Source organism: Staurois parvus, unplaced genomic scaffold (genome assembly GCF_062004578.1).
Source record: "Staurois parvus isolate SC_StPar_1 unplaced genomic scaffold, SC_StPar_1.0 ptg000489l, whole genome shotgun sequence".
NCBI classification, from domain to species: Eukaryota; Metazoa; Chordata; class Amphibia; order Anura; family Ranidae; genus Staurois; species Staurois parvus.
The window spans coordinates 753,889-774,422 of record NW_028318285.1 but is presented as its reverse complement, the minus strand read 5'-3'; the positions used below and the strand labels follow the sequence as shown (position 1 = coordinate 774,422).

The 20,534-nt window shown below is 46.7% G+C and overlaps 1 protein-coding gene across 1 annotated transcript in view; it reads left to right on the top strand.

Annotated features, from left to right (window-relative positions):
- HMG20B (high mobility group 20B) overlaps positions 1-20,534 on the top strand; it is a 981,246-nt gene that overhangs the window by 326,356 nt on the left and 634,356 nt on the right. The window contains exon 4 of the mRNA XM_089689659.1: positions 3,688-3,891. Within this exon, the coding sequence (XP_089545785.1) occupies positions 3,688-3,891 (204 nt within the window). The remainder of the gene's footprint in view (positions 1-3,687; positions 3,892-20,534) is intronic.

Below are 20,534 nucleotides of genomic sequence, written 5' to 3'. Positions count from 1 at the left end.
TGTGTGTGTATATATATATATATATATATATATATATACATACACATTCATATACACACACTATATTGCCAAAAGTATTGGGACGCCTGCCTTTACACGCACCTGACCTTTAATGGCATCCCAGTCTTAGTCCGTAGGGCTCAATATTGAGTTGGCCCACCCTTTGCAGCTATAACAGTTTCAACTCTTCTCGGAAGGCTGTCCACACTGTTTAGGAGTGTCTATGGGAATGCTTGACCATTCTTCCAGAAGTGCATTTGTGAGGTCAGGCACTGATGTTGAACGAGAAGGCCTGGCTCGCAGTCTACGCTCTAATTTATCCCAAAGGTTATCAGGTTGAGGTCAGTACTCTGTGCAGGCCAGTCAAGTTCCTCCACTCTAGACTCACTCATCCGTGTCTTTATGGACCTTGCTTTGTGCACTGGTGCGCAGTCATGTTAGAACAGGAAGGGGCCATCCCCAAACTGTTCCTACAAAGTTGGGAGCATGAAATTGTCCAAAATATTTTGGTATGCTGACGCCGTAAGAGTTCCCTTCTCTGGAACTAAGGGGCCAAGCCCAAACCCTGAGAGACAACCCCGCACCATAATACCCCCTTCCACCAAACTTTACATTGGTAAAATGCAGTCGGGCAAGTACCATTCTCCTGGCAACCTCCAAACCCAGACATGACCATCGGATTGCCAGATAGAGAAGCGTTATTCATCACTTCAGAGAACACATCTCCATTGCTTTAGAGCCCAGTGGCGGCGTGCTTTGCACCACTGCTTCCAATGCTTAGCATTGCACTTGGTGATGTAAGGCTTGGATGCAGCTGTTCAGCCATGGAAACCCATTCCAGGAAGCTCTTTTTGGAAGTTTTTAGCTATTGACTCCATAGACAGTTGGCAGCTTCTGCACACTGTGCGCTTCAGCATGCGCTGACCCCGATCTCTCATTTTATGTGGCCTACCACTTTGTGGCCGAGTTGCTGTTGTTCTAGTTGTTTCCACTTTGTTATAATACCACAAACAGTTGACCATGTAATATATAGTAGGAATGAAATTTCACTGATGGACTTATTGCACAGGTAGCAACCTATCACGGTACCACGCTTGAATTCACTGAGCTCCTTAGAGGGACCCAAAGGTTTATGGAAGCAGTCTGCATGCCGAGGTGCTTGACTTTATAAACCTGTGGCCATGAAGGTATTGGAACACCTAAATCCAATGATTTGGAGGGGTGTTTTAATACTCTCGGCAATATAGTGTGTGTGTGTGTATAAATATATATATATATTTTTCCTTACCCATTCTCTTACTGAAGGGTACCAGTAAAAAAAATGTCTCAGGCTCACCTCAAAAACTTATAGATGGTTCTTTTATTATATTATTGCAATATTTGAATGCATTGTAGTTTTTCCCAAGATTTCCCTTTTCAGACAGACCACCTCAATAAGAAAAGAAGGTAAATTACAAGGCAGAGACAGTATCTCTGCCTTGTACAAGGCAGAGACAAATTGGCCTGGTAAATAAGGGGGTATAAGTGCCTGGTAGGCAAGTGGTTAAGTACTCCCAGACAGACTCAATGATATTGAGATCAGAGGTTTGTGGGGTCTAACTTCTTTACAATGAAGGTAGTAGTTATAGACATTGGCGGTATGTTTGGGGTTGTTGTCCTGCTACAGAATAAATTTGGGGCAAATTACACACCTCACTGTTGGTATGGCATGATGGATAAGTATCTGCCTTTATTTCTCAGCAATGAGGATATCATTGATCTTGACCAAATCTTCAACTCCATTTGCAGAAATGCATCCTCAAACTTACAAGCATGCTTTACTGTAGCCTGCAGACACTCAATTCTCCCTTTGGTGAACAAACTGCCTCCAACTACAGCCAAATATTTAAAATTTTGAGTCATCAGTTCAGAGCACCTGCTGCCATTTTTCTGCATTCCAGTTCTATGTTTTTAACCAATTGCCCTCTGGAAGATTTACCCCCTTTCTGACCAGGCCATTTTTTGCAATATGGCACTGCATTACTTCAACTGAGAATTGCACAGATATGCAATGCTGTACATAAATTAAATTTATGTAATTTCTTTCCCACAAATAAAGCTTTTTTTTGGTGGTATTTGATCACCTCTGCGCTTTTTATTTTTTGCTCTATAAACAAAAAAAACCTGACAATTTTGAAAAAAAACCTATTTTTTACTTTTTGCTATAAAAAAAAACTTCTTCATAAATTTAGGCCAAAGTGTATTCACTACATGTCTTTGCTAAAAAAATTGTTTTATGTGAAAATTATAGCATCTACAAATGGCGGTATATTTACTGGAATATTTATTTATTTTTATACTAGTAATCAGGACTGCGGTGGGCATTCTGACACTGGGTGGTAACTAATGGCCACTGACATTTCCAGTGACATTAATATAGTGATCAATGCTAATAAAAAGCACTGACGCTGTACTAATGACACTAGGCAGGAAGGGGTTAACATCTGGGGCAAAGGGTTACCTGTGTGTTAGGGAGTGATTAGACTGTGTACTGTGTTGTGTTTTACTGAGGAGACCTGCTGCAGAGAGATAAAAAGTAGCAAGTCCATGCTGACAGGAGAGAGACCTGTGTTGTTTACACACAGATCTCTCCCCTCTGAGCTTCGCCGATGATCACCGAGTTCTGGCCGGGAATCGCCAGCCGGGACTCGGTGATTGACATACCCAGGAGTCAATAGCAATGTGTGTAGGGTGGCACGCACGCACCCCCTACCTGGAACTGCTAAATCTTGCATATTTACATGATTTTGCAGTGCGGCCACCCTGTATCAGTACATCCGCAAGTGGTTAATGCATAATTGAGTCAGTTAGCCTTGTTTCCATGTCAGCGATATGGAAGACCACTTCTGCACAATCATCTCCAGAAGGTAGATGGGTGTACCTGGGTCCCACTAGTTTTCACCAGTGCTGTGCTGATGTTATGCCATATCTTCTGATGTCGAGAGGAAGTAAGCACGATATGTCTTTCATCTGGTGCATTGTTTCCTTGGTCGACCACTGCGTCTACAGTCATCAACGTTGCCGTTTTTTTGTGCTTTTTCAAGAGAGCTTGAACAGCACAGCTTAAAACCCCAGTCTGCTTTGAAATACTTGTCTGGGAGAGACGTTGCTGATGCAGTATAACTACCTTGTGTCTTGTTGCTGTGCTCAGTCTTGCCATGGTGCATGACCTGTGACATGAAATTGTCTTCTACAACCTCACTTTAGTAGCAGAGTTTGGCTTTTCCTCACCCTGTTTTAATCCTCCTACACAGCTGTTTCAGTTAAATTCTGTTTCAATTCAACCTACATATGAAATTGATAATCATTAGCACCAGCTTGGTATAATTGATTAATCATACACCTGACTTTAATCCTACAAAATCCTTGACAGTTCAGGTGTAAGAATTGATGCTGCTTTGAAGCCAAAGGGTATTCACACCAAATATTGATTTGATTTAGATTTTTCTTCTGTTCGCTCACTTTGCATTTTGTAAATTGCTAACAATAAAGAATTCAAATATATATATTTTTAAAGCATTCTTACTTCACAGCATTTAATCATACCTGTCTAAAACTTTTGCACAGTACAGTATATGAATAACTCTTATAACTATATAATTGTTCAAACTTTAAGTGTTTATTTTCTTTTTCCATTAAACATTATAGCCTGTAAAGAAAAGAGGATGGCCAAAGGGAAAAAAACGAAAAAAAGTCCTGCCCAATGGACCAAAAGCTCCAGTGACTGGATATGTTCGCTTTTTAAACGAGCGCAGAGAACAGATACGGTCTCAACACCCTAAACTGCCATTTCCTGAAATCACAAAGATGCTTGGAGCCGAGTGGAGTACTTTGCCAAGCCAGCAAAAACAGGTCTTTTTGCAGATCATAGCTGTCTTCGTTGTGTGTTATAAAGCATCTTTTTCTTCTGACCCTTCATATTTAGATCGATAGAATGTTACTATTCATGTAATTTCTAGGCATTGACACACTGGCTTTAATGGGTTAGTGTGAGATAATATATGTTATATATGAATAACGTCCACTCACTTAAATGATAATTTGGTTTTCTAAAGAACCCTACTCTGTGGCTTACTGCAAGTGTTTCCTGCAGTTTTTTACTGCCACAAAAGACACATAAAGTAGAACTTTACCCTCTAAATCAACATGAACTATTTTTAATCCTTATGCTTCTAGCATTTGTAAATGGATATGAAAGTATATCATATTTAAATTTTTATAAACCTTTTTTTTTTTTTACGTTTCTTCAGTTACTTCCTGGTTTCCATGCCTAGGAAAATGATGTCATACATCCCAGGAGTCTTCAGAAGTGGAGGGAGGGTACTCAGCTGAGCCAGTGATTGAGCGAAGGGTAGATGGATTCCAGGAAGTAAATGCTACATTAATCATCTGCCCTTTCTCAAGATGGCCACTGCCAGAAATGATCTCTCAACAAAATAAAGCATGGAGACATGGATGGATGGGGGAGTTTGCTCTGAATATTAACAATTATTATAGCATTTTTGGTTTGCGGTGCTCAGATGCACTGAATTTCCACTTTAACTTGGCTATACAAGAAACAAAAAACCATCCAATAAAACAGAGATGGACATCTCAGCTCAGCATAAATGAGTACACCCCTTTTGAAAAGTAAGATTTTAATTAATATCTCTATAAACACAACAATTTCCAAAGTTTGACAAAACTGAATGTTATAGAACATTTGTTTAGCTTATTACAGGAAAGTAAGGTTAATAATATAACATAGATTACAAAATCGTTAATTTTACTTAAATTAATTGATGTAACAATTAATACACCATCAAAAATTACTACATCTAGTATTTTGTATGACCTCCATGATTTGTAAGGACAGCACCAAGTCTTCTAGGCATAAAAAGTTGGCATCATTATTCATGGAACTTCTCCATTACCGGAACCGCGGGTGCCAATACCTGAGTATTTCATGGGAGACCGCAGGAAGTTCCGAACCTTTCGTAACTCCTGTGAGCTATATTTTTCTCTGCTACCAAGAACCTTTGCATCACAAAGCACCAAAGTGGGATTCATTATTTCACTCCTTCAGAATGAACCCCAATCCTGGACACACTACCTTCGTGAGCAGCATGATCCAGCTCTGACTTCTACGGACTCTTTTTTTCTCAGCGATGTCGCAACTTTACGCTGATCCTTTCCGTCGTCAGACTGCAGAATCTATGCTTAGCAAGCTACAGCAAGGCCAAAGGCCTATAGAGGAATATGTCACTGAGTTCCGTATATGGAGTTCTGACACTCAATGGAACGAGTCTGCTCTCCGCCATCCGTTTCGCCTTGGTCTCTCTAACATCTTGAAAGATGAGCTTGCCCGAGTTGGGGCACCAACCAGGCTAGAGGACCTGATAAACCTAGCCATTCAAATCAACCGACGGCTCCGGGAAAGGAGTGAAAGAACTAGCAGGTGTGTCAGGAATGGACTCAGCACTGGTGGTGGGACTCATCTGCTGTGTGGGCTGCAGTACCAGAGCTGACCAGCGGGTGCTCTCAGCAGCCAGAAGCTCACACGTGCAATCAGCCAAACCTGGGGCTGATTGCAGAAAGGTGTATTTAAGGCATGACCAGGCCTATGAGCTGGGCCTTGGTGTATGTTTTCCCATGAGCCTCTGTACCTGGTATCTTGTGTTCCTGCTTCGTTGCTGACCCTGCTTGATCCTGATCTCTGCTGACCGTCTCCTGTTGAACCCCTGGCTTGCCTGACCATCCTTCTGCCTGATCCCCTGTACCGCGCTGCCCGTGAGTTACTGAACCCGGCTTGTGACCTTGACCATTCTCTGCCTGCTCCTTTGGTACCTTGCTGCCCGCACGTTGCTGACTTGGCCCGTCTGACCACGCTAACTACTCTGCCATCCATCCATCCTGCACGGATCCAGCCGTACCTGCACATACCTCTGGCGGATCCCTCTACCACTAGCAGGTGTACTCAGGGGCCGCGACCTGGTTCCTGTCTGCTCCAAGTCCATCCCCACCATCAGGGGCCCTGGTGAATAGGCAGACTGGGACTTTGACTCTGCGCCCTGGGGAATCCTGTCCTGGGGACCACTAGAGGTACCACCAAACGGTCATTACAGAACCCTACGGCCGGCCTGACCGTTCCACCTCTCCAGCCCTGACTACGCCTGTATTCCTACACCTCCTGAGATTAGTGGAAGGTTGGTTTGCTCACTGTGCGTTTATATATATATATATATATATATATATCTGGGTGGCTAATAATAAACTGTGTTATTATACTATACCTGAAACCTGCGTTTCCCTGTGTCAGTCCACACCTTTCTGGTCACTCACAAGGGGTGTCTTGATCTGCTCTGAAATAGAGACTACTGTCCCCTCACCCACTGCTGTCGCATCAGACATACTCTCCAGCAAAAGGTGGCATCATAATTCTCATCGTAGGAACTTTTGGAGACCATCTTTATCCTCTACTAAACGTCTTCGACAACAAATCTCGAACCTCTGCCTCTACTATGGTGATGCGGGTCACTATGTACTGACATGTGCAGTGAGACCTCCTAAGCCCTCTCCTAGCTGCTTCCATATGATGCACCCACAAGGAATGAGTCAAACGCACCTCTCCTTCATGCTTTACTTAACTTAAAATAACTATTTCTGTTTTAGCAATTATAGACCCTGGTGCCTGTAGCTGTTTCATGGATTCTACCTTTGCTAATCAATACAATATCCCTCTCTGTACCAAGAAACAAAGATTTTAGGTCCATCTGGCTGATGGCTCTGGTATCAGTTCTGGCCCAGTGACGCAAGAGACTATGCCAATCTTCTGCCACTCATCCTCAAGACATCAGGAACTTCTACGTCTGGATGTCATAACCTCGCCAATGTTTCCGGTCATCCTCGGCATGCCCTGGCTAAGGGCGCACAACCCATCCATCAACTGGCTTTCCGGGGAAATCTTCTCTTCTTCCGAATACTGTCAGACTCATTGCATTCCAAAGGAACCATGCGCAGTGACTCCTCTTCTTAGCATCCATCCTGATTCAGAGATGATTAAACTTGTCCCTGCTGCCTACCATGATTACTTGGATGTATTCAACAAAAAGAGTGCCAATGCTCTTTCCCTGCACCGGCCCTACGATTGTTCAATTGAACTCCTACCCGGTGCTGAGATCCTTTTTGGGTGAATTTACCCTCTCTCCAAATTGGAACTAGAGGTACTCTAGAATTACATAGATGAAAGCCTGGAAAAAGGGTTTATTCGGCCCTCTACATCACCAGTGGGAGCTGGCATCTTCTTTGTCGAAAAGAAAGATCATACTCTTAGACCATGTGTGGACTATTATGATCTAAATAAGATAACAGTCAAGAACCGCTATCCTCTTCCTCTGATTCCTGAATTGTTGCAAAGGCTACGAGGGGCATGTGTCTTTTCAAAACTAGATCTGAGAGGTACATACAATTTAGTCAGAATTTGTGAAGGGGAAGAATGGAAGACAGCCTTTAGAACACGCTTTGGGCACTTCGAATACCTGGTTATGCCATTTGGCCTTTGTAATGCCCAAGCAACGTTCCAACATTTCATTAATGATATATTCCGGGACTATCTTGATTTATTTATCATTGTCTATTTGGATGACATCCTAGTCTTCTCAAGCTCAATAGAATGACACCGGGACCACGTGAAGAAGATACTAGGTAGGTTACACCAACATCACCTCTATGCCAAAGCTGAAAAGTGCAAATTTGAGAAACAGACCATTCAGTTCCTCGGACTTGTGATTACTCCCAATGGCATTGCTATGGATCCTCAAAAAGTGACCTCTGTATTAGAGTGGCCCATCCCAGGAGACAGGAAAGCGGTACAACGCTTCGTGGGATTTGCTAATTTCTATAGGAAATTCATTAAGAACTTTTCCGGTATCATTGCATCAGTCACGCAGTTAACCAGGCAACATGTTGCTTTCAAATGGACTTCTGATGCTCAAGCAGCGTTTGAACAATTAAAGACCTTATTCACTTCTGCTCCTATCTTAAAGCACCCAGATCCTGCTTTAGCTTATGTTGTCGAAGTAGACGCTTCTTAAAATGTTGTTGGAGCTATATTGTCTAAACGACAAGGACTCAAGTCCCTCCTTCACCTGTTGCCTTCTTCTCTAGAAAGTTAAGCTTCCCTGAAAGGAACTATGACGTAGGAGACAGGGCGCTGTTAGCCATCAAGGCGGACCTCGAGGAATGGCACTACTTGCTGGAGGGAGCTTCACACCCTATCCTCATTTTTACGGATCACAAAAATCTGGAATACTTGAGAACTGCAAAACGCCTAAGGCCATGGCAGGCAAGATGGGCACTTTTCTTCTCTCACTTTGTGTTTCACTTGACATACCGTCCAGGATCAAAGAACGGCAAACCCGATGTGCTCTCATGCATGTATCATGACTAGAGATGAGCGAATCGAACATGACGAAGTGGAATTCGTTCCGAAGATTTGGAAAAATTCTATTCGCGACGAATCCAAAAATTAGCAAACTTCGGATGCACGAATCAAATTTTCCCAAAAATGGCGGCGACGGAGAAAATGGACAGAGAAGATGGGGCGGGGATCTCTGGGAAGGCGCGCAGACAAGGCGCGCTGACCCATAATGCATTCATGACATGTGATCGCATTAGCCAATCAGCAGCCAGCCAGCACTGTGTAATGGTGGAGCTATAAATTGCGGCCATCTTAGAATTCTCCATTAGCCTCCGGTCATTCAAGAGAGACAGACCTGTGTGTATTAAGGGAGAGAGTTAGGGCCACAGAGACTTTAGGGCCACAGAATCGTTACTCAGGGACACAGAATCGTTACTCAGGGACACAGAATCGTTACTCAGGGACACAGAATCGTTACTTAGGGCCACAGCCCAAGTGAATCGAAAATTTAAAGTGACATACACCCTTTTTTTTTGGTGGCTGTACAGTTGGTGCTGCAGTTTGCCGATTGTGCAAAATAAACTGACTTTCTGCTTCACAACCACTATTGTACGTTCAAAGAGTTAAATCCATTTACACGCCGGCTGGCGGTAATATTTTTTGGGTGATTAGTGCATTCCAGTGACACAAACGTACAGTTTCCAGCCAACGGCAAGCTTCAATTGACCGATTGTGTACAATAAACTGACTTTCTGCTTCACAACCACTATTGTACGTTCAAAGAGTTAGATCCATTTACACGCCGGGTGGCGGTAATATTTTTTGGGTGATTAGTGCATTCCAGTGACATAAACGTACAGTTTCCAGCCAACGGCAAGCTGCAATTGACCGATTGTGCTAAATAAACTGACTTTCTGCTTCACAACCACTATTGTACGTTCAAAGAGTTAAATCCATTTACACGCCGGCTGGCGGTAATATTTTTTGGGTGATTAGTGCATTCCAGTGACAGAAACGTACAGTTTCCAGCCAACGGCAAGCTGCAATTGACCGATTGTGCTAAATAAACTGACTTTCTGCTTCACAACCACTATTGTACGTTCAAAGAGTTAAATCCATTTACACCCCGGCTGGCGGTAATATTTTTTGGGTGATTAGTGCATTCCAGTGACAGAAACGTACAGTTTCCAGCCAACGGCAAGCTGCAATTGACCGATTGTGTACAATAAACTGACTTTCTGCTTCACAACCACTATTGTACGTTCAAAGAGTTAAATCCATTTACACGCCGGGTGGCGGTAATATTTTTTGGGTGATTAGTGCATTCCAGTGACATAAACGTACAGTTTCCAGCCAACGGCAAGCTGCAATTGACCGATTGTGCTAAATAAACTGACTTTCTGCTTCACAACCACTATTGTATGTTCAAAGAGTTAGATCCATTTACACGCCGGCTGGCGGTAATATTTTTTGGGTGATTAGTGCATTCCAGTGACATAAACGTACAGTTTCCAGCCAACGGCAAGCTGCAATTGACCGATTGTGCTAAATAAACTGACTTTCTGCTTCACAACCACTATTGTACGTTCAAAGAGTTAGATCCATTTACACGCCGGGTGGCGGTAATATTTTTTGGGTGATTAGTGCATTCCAGTGACATAAACGTACAGTTTCCAGCCAACGGCAAGCTGCAATTGACCGATTGTGTACAATAAACTGACTTTCTGCTTCACAACCACTATTGTACGTTCAAAGAGTTAAATCCATATACACGCCGGGTGGCGGTAATATTTTTTGGGTGATTAGTGCATTCCAGTGACATAAACGTACAGTTTCCAGCCAACGGCAAGCTGCAATTGACCGATTGTGCTAAATAAACTGACTTTCTGCTTCACAACCACTATTGTACGTTCAAAGAGTTAGATCCATTTACACGCCGGGTGGCGGTAATATTTTTTGGGTGATTAGTGCATTCCAGTGACATAAACGTACAGTTTCCAGCCAATGGCAAGCTGCAATTGACCGATTGTGCTAAATAAACTGACTTTCTGCTTCACAACTACTATTGTACGTTCAAAGAGTTAAATCCATTTACACGCCGGCTGGCGGTAATATTTTTTGGGTGATTAGTGCATTCCAGTGACCTAAACGTACAGTTTCCAGCCAACGGCAAGCTGCAATTGACCAATTGTGTACAATAAACTGACTTTCTGCTTCACAACCACTATTGTACGTTCAAAGAGTTAGATCCATTTACACGCCGGGTGGCGGCAATATTTTTTGGGTGATTAGTGCATTCCAGTGACATAAACGTACAGTTTCCAGCCAACGGCAAGCTGCAATTGACCGATTGTGCTAAATAAACTGACTTTCTGCTTCACAACCACTATTGTACATTCAAAGAGTTAAATCCATATACACGCCGGGTGGCGGTAATATTTTTTGGGTGATTAGTGCATTCCAGTGACATAAACGTACAGTTTCCAGCCAACTGCAAGCTGCAATTGACCCGATTGTGCTAAATAAACTGACTTTCTGCTTCATAACCACTATTGTACGTTCAAAGAGTTAAATCCATTTACACGCCGGGTGGCGGTAATATTTTTTGGGTGATTAGTGCATTCCAGTGACATAAACGTACAGTTTCCAGCCAACGGCAAGCTGCAATTGACCGATTGTGCTAAATAAACTGACTTTCTGCTTCACAACCACTATTGTATGTTCAAAGAGTTAAATCCATTTACACGCCGGCTGGCGGTAATATTTTTTGGGTGATTAGTGCATTCCAGTGACAGAAACGTACAGTTTCCAGCCAACGGCAAGCTGCAATTGACCGATTGTGTACAATAAACTGACTTTCTGCTTCACAACCACTATTGTACGTTCAAAGAGTTAAATCCATTTACACGCCGGCTGGCGGTAATATTTTTTGGGTGATTAGTGCATTTCAGTGACCTAAACGTATAGTTTCCAGCCAACGGCAAGCTGCAATTGACCGATTGTGCTAAATAAACTGACTTTCTGCTTCACAACCACTATTGTACGTTCAAAGAGTTAAATCCATATACACGCCGGGTGGCGGTAATATTTTTTGGGTGATTAGTGCATTCCAGTGACATAAACGTACAGTTTACAGCCAACGGCAAGCTGCAATTGACCGATTGTGCTAAATAAACTGACTTTCTGCTTCACAACCACTATTGTACGTTCAAAGAGTTAAATCCGGTTTTATTTTTGGGGTGCTTATTGAATTAAAGAGTATGTCAGACAACACGCAGAGGAGTGGCAGAGGAGGCAATGTTTCAGGAGCGAGCAGACGTGGCAGCAGAGGAAGGGGTCGAGGCAGCACTAGTCGCAGCCAGAGGCCAGTGCTCCCGGTGTCATCCAGCGGTCGTGTCTCCACCGACAACCCTGCTGTCATCGATTGGTTGACTCGGTCGTCTTCCTCTTCCCAGGTCACCTCTGACACCTACAGCCAACGGTCGGTGGGTACGTCAGACACAACCATTAGTTGGCATGGCCCGGGAGCAAGCCCACTGAAATCACGTGTCCTCGACCTGCTCCTGTCCTTTGGTGTTCCCTCACCAAGCGAAGTATCGCATGCTGTGGGCTCAGCCCCACTGTACAGTGAGGAAGAGCTAACAGAGGGCGGTCAGGAACGGGGGGAGACATCCGCCTCTTCAGCAGCCAGGCGAAGAAGTACTGGCGAGGAGAGTGGCTCGGTAGCCGGTCTAGAGACAGGTCTGTCTCCTGACCCACACGCAGCCGAGGGGGCTAGTAGTGACGCGGAGACCCTAATTGATGATGATGAGGCTGATCGCACTTGGCAGCCTCGTCGTCATCAGGCTATTGCTTCCGCATCATCAGGAGAAGAGGGTGCCAGCTTGGCAGCGAGCAAAACAGTCGGTGGGTTGCCCAGGAGGCAGCAGGGTCGCAGCAGTGTCAGTGGAGGCAAACGGCCACGGAGTAGAGCACCAGCTCCACTGCAGCCTACCACCACGGCCAGTAGTGGTGCCGGTGTGCACGGAGGAAGTAGCAGTCAGCCAGTGAGGAGTAGCGGGGGCAAAGTTTCCTACTCGGCGGTGTGGCAATTTTTCGTCAAGCCGCCCGAGGAAGTAAACGTAGCCGTATGTCGACTATGTGGCCAGAAAGTCAAGCGTGGCCAGGGGGCCAATCTTGGGACTACAGCGTTGCGTCAGCATATGCAGCGTCGCCATTCGGTGGCCTGGGAAAACCGTGATAAAGATACGGTGGTTCTGCCTTCCCCAGCCCCCGCTCCATCACCCGCTCCGTTACTTGCTCCGTCACCCGACGTCAATCGCCCTCTATCAGCCAGTCAAGGCTCCAACACCTCTGCTGAGGGGAGTTGTCGCTCGTTGGCATCTTCCGCTCGTTCAGATGCTCCTTCTCCTGCTACTCCTCTTCACGGATTCCGTCAGCAGTCTTTCTTGGAATCCGTTTCCAAGAGACAACAGTTTGCGAGCACGCACCCGACGGTGCAGAAGCTGAACGTCCTCCTGACCAAGTTGCTGGTGCTGCAGTCCCTCCCTTTCCAAGTGGTGGACTCAGCACCTTTCCGAGAAATGATGGCTTGTGCCGAGCCGCGGTGGAGAGTGCCAAGCCGGCATTTCTTCGCCAAAAAGGCAGTGCCAGCCCTGCATTCACATGTAGAAGAGATGGTGGGCCAGTCTTTGAGCATGTCGGTCTCTGCCAAAGTGCACGGCAGCGCCGACGTGTGGAGCTGTAACTACGGTCAGGGACAGTACATGTCATTTACGGCCCACTGGGTGAACGTGGTGCCGGCACAGCCGCACCAGCAACTTGACAGGTCACGCCGCTTTTGCCTCCACGTTTGCACGTCCTTGGTCCTGCAAAGATGTCCGCCTCTACCACCTCTTCTTCCGCCGTGTCCTCAGCCGCCACCCCCGTGCCAAGTCCCATTACCCGACCGGCATATCACATGTGCAGGGCGCAACGGTGTCACGCTGTGCTACACCTGGTATGCCTTGGCGAACGTAGTCACACAGGGGAGGAACTTCTGAGTGTGATGAACAGAGAAATCGACAGATGGCTGTCTCCGCGCAAACTGAAAATCTGAACCATGTTGACCGACAACGGAAAGAACATGGTGTCTGCTCTGCGTCAAGGAAGGTTGTGCCATGCGCCATGCATGGCTCACGTGTTCAATCTGGTTGTCAAGCGGTTCCTAAAATCCACCATCCCACTGCAAGACATCCTTAAAATGTCACGTAAACTTTGCATGCATTTCAGCCATTCCTACACCGCAAAGCACACCCTCCTTGAGCTGCAGCGGCAGAACGGAATTCCACAGCATCGCCTGATCTGCGACGTTGCAACAAGGTGGAATTCAACCCTACATATGTTAGACTGCCTTTACGAACAGCGAAAGGCCATCACCGATTTCCTGATGTTACAAGCGGATAAAGGTACTCCCCTGTGTAACTTAGATGTCAGCCATTGGCAGCTCATGCGTGACACCTGCCGCTTGCTCAGGCCCTTTGAGGAGGCCACGCTATTCGTGAGTCGGCAGGACTATGGGATGAACGACGTCATTCCTCTGTTGCACGTCCTGGAACAAATGCTGTTAACAATGGCTTGTCAGGGTGCGGTAGACGTGGCGCACAGATCTCAACGCCACATGACCCCTGTGGGGGCAGGACAGGAAGAAGAGGAGGAGGTAGAGGAGGACATTGGTGCTCAGGAATTATTGAGTGAAATGGGTGGTTTTTCCACTCAGCGGACAGGAGTGGAGGAGCAGGAGCATCTGGTAGAGGAGGAGGAGGAGACAGAGGACCCAGACGCACCGTGGCAGTATGCTGTGGAGATGGAGGCAGGGAGTCCCTCGCATTCCTTGGCACAAATGGCCCATAGCATGCTCGGTTGCTTGCGTAGCGACAGCCGAATAATAACCATCAGACAGAGGGATGACTTTTGGCTGTCCACCTTGTTGGACCCTCGCTACCGTTCAAAAATGGTGGCCTTTTTCACACCTGCTGAGAGGGAGGCCAAAATAAAGTACTATAAAAACCACCTATGTAGTCAGTTGGTCTCTGCCTTTCTGCGCCAACGTCCATCCTCAGACACTGTGGGCCCTGTGCGCTCGCGTTCCGCTGCCATGGCAGCAGGGGAGGGGTGGGGTGGTAGGAGCAGTGGCAGCTCCACCAGCAGCGGCTGCCTCAGTCTGCAGTCTGCAGTCGATGATGAGTAGCTTTCTTCACCAGCGCAGTGAGGAAACTACTAACCAGCCGCAGCAGCATCAGGTGGACCTGGAGCAGGACTTCAAACAACAGGCTTGGGCCTACTTGGACAGCACCCTGCCAACCGAGGTAGACAATCCCTTTGACTACTTTGCAACGAAACTTGACCTTTGGCCCCAAGTAGCTGAATTTGCCCTTGAAAGGCTGTCATGCCCGGCCAGTAGCGTGGCATCGGAGCGCGTGTTTAGTGCGGCAGGAGGTATTGTAACTCCGCGGAGGACACGACTGTCCACCCAAAGTGTGGAGAGACTCACGTTTGTGAAAATGAATCAGGCGTGGATTAGTCTGGATTTCAAACCACCAGTTCCTGACACAACTGACTAAATCCGCCATGAATCATGCCCCAAACATGTTATTAGGGACAAATGGAAGACCTCCACCTGATCCGTACATTTGTATATATATTTTATTGAGAGGCTGCTGTTCGGCCGACTCATGTTTTGCACATTTTTAATGACTTATACTCTGCAGGTCGGGCCCCTCATGAATTGGGGTTTTTAAATTATTTATACTTCGCTGGACGACCGTCACATGAATTGAACCTTTTTAATGACTTATACTCTGCTGGTCGGGCCCCTCATGAATTGGTGTTTTTAAATTATTTATACGTTGCTGGACGACTGTCACATGAATTTAAACTTTTTAATTATTTATAGTCGACCAGTTCCAGACCGATGGAATTGCAATTTTTTAAAATATTTATTTGACACGTGTTGTCCATCTCATCAATGAGGTGGACTGTTTATTTATTGGCCACGGTTTGGCCCCCTCCTGTTTCTTACATTGTTAACTTGTTGTATCGGTCACGGTTTGGCCACATGTTTGGTTGTCTTGTTAAGATTTTCTGTAATGTACACAGTTACGCTTGACTTGTCGACTTTCCACAATCTACTAAGGTATAGCATCGCATCAAAGTTTTTTTTTTTTTTTTTTTTGGTCTAAACCATTTCTTATAATGTCAATTTGTAGGATACGCCGCTGTAAGGCGACCTACTTTTTTGTCACTGTGTAGACATCTATTTATAGGCCGATGTTTGGCCAGAAAGATATATTTAGTAATAACCTAGCCGTTCAAGCCGCTCACTGAACACCTCGGGAATTGCTTTGTATATCTGTCGCCTTAGGGGCCGCTGTCTGGCGACATAATTTTTTGTCACTGTGTAGACATCTATTTATAGGCCGATGTTTGGCCACAAAAATATATTTAGTAATAACCTAGCCGTTCAGGCCGCTCCCTGAACACCTCGGGAATTGCTTTGTATATCTGTCGCCTTAGAGGCCGCTGTCTGAACAGCTCATGAATTGCTTTCTATATGTGTCGCCTTTGAGGCCGCTGGCTGGACAGCTGATGAATTGATTTGTATATATGTACTTATTGTCCGCTGTCCGGACAGCTCATGAATTACTTTTTGTATATAGCCTTCCAAACCACTCTCAGAATAAGTCATGATATTCATGCTGTGTATAGCCTTATAGGCCAATGGTCAATCAAGTCATGATTGTTATAGTGTGTATAGCCTTATAGGCCGCTGTCTTTACAACTTTATAATTCCATGCAGTATATAGCCCTATCGGCCACTTTCTGGCATCCAGTTGCTGTAGCCCCCATCACCACACTGTGCCACGGGCCCCTGTACCGCCTTCTCATACTGCTGCCAGATCCATCCTCTGCCATGTGCGTCTTTGTCGTCTGCTCACGCTGCTGAGTTCCAGTTTTAAACCTAGGCCTATACTGGCCGAATACTGCTGCCTCCACCGCCACCCTGCGCCATGTGCCTCTGTCGTCTGCTCACGCTGCTGACGGCTTCCGCTTTTTAACCTAGGCCTGTGTATGGCTTCCAAATACTGCTGCCTCCACCGCCACCCTGCTCCATGTGCCTCTGTCGTCTGCTCACGCTGCTGACGGCTTCCGCTTTTTAAACTAGTCCTGTGTATGTCTTCCGAATACTGCTGCCTCCACCGCCACCCTGCGCCATGTGCCACTTTCGGGTCTCCTCACACTGCTGCCAGGTCCATACTGATTCATGGCCCTCTGTACCGGCTCCTCATGAACGTGGTTCAGCGGGTTTGCATCACTTAACGGCAAATCGTTGACAAATGCTGGGACGTTCAGTGTTGTGCGCATTAAGCCAGACACCAAAGGGCAGCACAGACCTGTTATTACTCGCTCAAGCATGGCTGAACAAAACCAGTCTCTACCACAAATTGGACCCAGACCTGCCCAGGGTCTCGTAACTAGATTGCACGGAGGAGTAGAGTCCGTTATCGGAATTAAATAGACAAAACGCCACACCAAAAAGAGTGGCCATTTCCAACACTTATTCCAGAAAGAGGAACAACCCGTTTCATATACGGCCCGTAGACGTTTCACGTCTGCCACATTCAGTCGATTTAAGACGCAAGCTCCACTTCCTGTGGTCTCTGACCGTCGATATACCTTTAAGTGTCAGCTTTGAAGCTATATTCCCTCCGGAGCACTGACACTGGTGCCCTTCCGTCAACATGCCTTTAAGTTTCAGTTTTCAACCATATTCCCCACAGAAGCCAAACTCTTGGGTATCCCAGAAGCTGCTCAGCGGGTCAGGGCAATAAAGCTCCCGGTTCGCAGGTTGTTCCGTCTTATGGATGGAAGTACGACGGTATATGATCTTCTTCGCACCCACGGCATTACCTCATAAAATTTCTGCATTGCATCTGCAATCACAACGCTGACTTCCCGGATCGCCACTCAGCCATTGGACTCTTGATAGTCGTCTCCCCACACTGCTGCTGGGGGGACTTTTTAACCTAGGCCTGTGTATGGCCTTCAATTGAAGCTGCTTCCGCTCCGCCACTCTGCCATTGGACTCTTGATAGTCGTCTCCCCACGCTGCTGCTGGGGGGACTTTTTAACATAGGCCTCTGTATGGCCTTTAATTGAAGCTGCTTACGCTCCGCCACTCTGCCATGGGCCTCTTGGGTATCCCAGAAGCTGCTCAGCGGGTCAGGGCAATAAAGCTCCCGGTTCGCAGGTTGTTCCGTCTTATGGATGGAAGTACGACGGTATATGATCTTCTTCGCACCCACGGCATCACCTCATAGAATCTCTGCATTGCATCTGCAATCACAACGCTGACTTCCCGGATCGCCACTCAGCCATTGGACTCTTGATAGTCGTCTCCCCACACTGCTGCTGGGGGGACTTTTTAACCTAGGCCTGTGTATGGCCTTCAATTGAAGCTGCTTCCGCTCCGCCACTCTGCCATTGGACTCTTGATAGTCGTCTCCCCACGCTGCTGCTGGGGGGACTTTTTAACATAGGCCTCTGTATGGCCTTTAATTGAAGCTGCTTACGCTCCGCCACTCTGCCATGGGCCTCTTGGGTATCCCAGAAGCTGCTCAGCGGGTCAGGGCAATAAAGCTCCCGGTTCGCAGGTTGTTCCGTCTTATGGATGGAAGTACGACGGTATATGATCTTCTTCGCACCCACGGCATTACTTCGTAGAATTTCTGCATTGCATCTGCAATCACAACGCTGACTTCCCGGATCGCCACTCAGCCATTGGACTCTTGATAGTCGTCTCCCCACACTGCTGCTGGGGGGACTTTTTAACCTAGGCCTGTGTATGGCCTTCAATTGAAGCTGCTTCCGCTCCGCCACTCTGCCATTGGACTCTCTATAGTCGTCTCCCCACGCTGCTGCTGGGGGGACTTTTTAACCTAGGCCTGTGTATGGCCTTCAATTGAAGCTGCTTCTGCTCCGCCACTCTGCCATTGGACTCTTAATAGTCGTCTCCCCACACTGCTGCTGGGGGGACTTTTTAACATAGGCCTCCGTATGGCCTTCAATTTAAGCTGCTTACGCTTCGCCACTCTGCCATGGGCCCCTGTACCGCCTCCTCTTGCTGCTGCCAGGTCCAGAGTGTGTCATGGGTCCCTGTACGGCCTCCCATTGCTGCTGACTTCATCGCCAGACTCTGCCATGTGCCACTTTCAGGTCTCCTTACACTGTTGGTGGGTTCCATTTTGTGATAGGGTGCTGTATGGCCTTCCATTGCTGCTGCCTCCACCGCCACCCTGCGCCATGTGCCTCTGTCGTCTGCTCACGCTGCTGACGGCTTCCGCTTTTTAACCGAGGCCTGTGTTTGGCTTCCGAATACTGCTGCATCCACCGCCACCCTGCGCCATGTGTCTCTGTCGTCTGCTCACGCTGCTGACGGCTTCCGCTTTTTAACCTAGGCCTGTGTATGGCTTCAGAATAATGCTGCCTACACCGCCACCCTGCGCCATGTGCCTCTGTCGTCTGCTCACGCTGCTGCCAGGTCCATACTGATTCATGGCCCCCTGTACCGGCTCCTCATGAACGTGGTTCAGCGGGTTTGCATCACTTAACGGCAAATCGTTGACAAATGCTGGGACGTTCAGTGTTGTGCGCATTAAGCCAGACACCAAAGGGCAGCACAGACCTGTTATTACTCGCTCAAGCATGGCTGAACAAAACCAGTCTCTACCACAAATTGGACCCAGACCTGCCCAGGGTCTCGTAAGTAGATTGCACGGAGGAGTAGAGTTCGTTATTGGAATTAACTGTGAGGGACTTTTAAACCTAGGCCTGTGTATGGCCTTCAATTGAAGCTGCTTCTGCTCCGCCACTCTGCCATTGGACTCTTTATAGTCGTCTCCCCACGCTGCTGCTGGTTGGACTTTTTAACATAGGCCTCTGTATGGCCTTCAATTTTAGCTGCTTACGCTCCGCCACTCTGCCATGGGCCCCTGTACCACCTCCTCATGCTGCTGCCAGGCCCGTAATCTGCCATGGGCCCCCGTACCGACTCCTCATGCTGCTGCCAGGCCCGTAATCTGTCATGGGCCCCTGTACCGCCTCCTCATGCTGCTGCCAGGTCCAGAGTGTCTCATGGGTCCCTGTACGGCCTCCCATTGCTGCTGTCTCCATCGCCACACTCTGCCATGTGCCACTTTCAGGTCTCCTCACACTGCTGGTGGGTTGCATTTTGTCATAGGGTGCTGTATGGCCTCCCATTACTGCTGCCTCCACCGCCACACTGTGGCTCCACACTCTGGTTTTGGCCCCGTGACTGCCCAAATGAGTGAAGTGTGCGGTGATTCTAAGATCGACGGCACTCATCTGCATGTCATACTGACTGACAGTATTATTTCTCTTCCCCAGCAGACTCCAAGGGCATTTAAATTAAAGGTACAGTGTTCTGCACTAATATAAAGGCTCTCTGAAGCCTAGAAACACCCTTTTTATAAGTTAAATTCGCAGCGAATATATTCGGCTCGAAGCAAATTTATTCGGCGAATTCGGCGAATCAGCCGAACCGAATTTTTGAATAATTCGCTCATCTCTAATCATGACCCAATAGTACCATTTGAGCCTGACACGATCCTGCCAGCTAAAAACGTTTTACTCCTGCAAGCAGACCTTGTATCACAAATAAAGAATGTGGTTGATGATCATCCACCCACCTTGGAAATGCATCTTCAGCTAAGGGATGGGCTGTATCTGCATAAAGAACAGATTTATATACCGGAACAACTCAGGATTCTCATTCTTAAAAGATGCCATGACCATCCTTTAGCGGGTCACTTCTGGATCCACAAGACCTCAAACTTGGTCTCCAGTTGCTTTTGGTGGCCAAACTTAATGAAAGATTGTAAAAATTATGTTAGATCTTGTTCGGTATGCTTCAAAAACAAGTCTGATAGAGTCAAAACCTGGGGCCTATTGGAATCCCTTCCAGTTCCTGAAAAACCATGGAGCATGATTTCTCTGGACTTTATTGTAGCGCTTCCCCCATCTGAAGGGTTTCCCACCA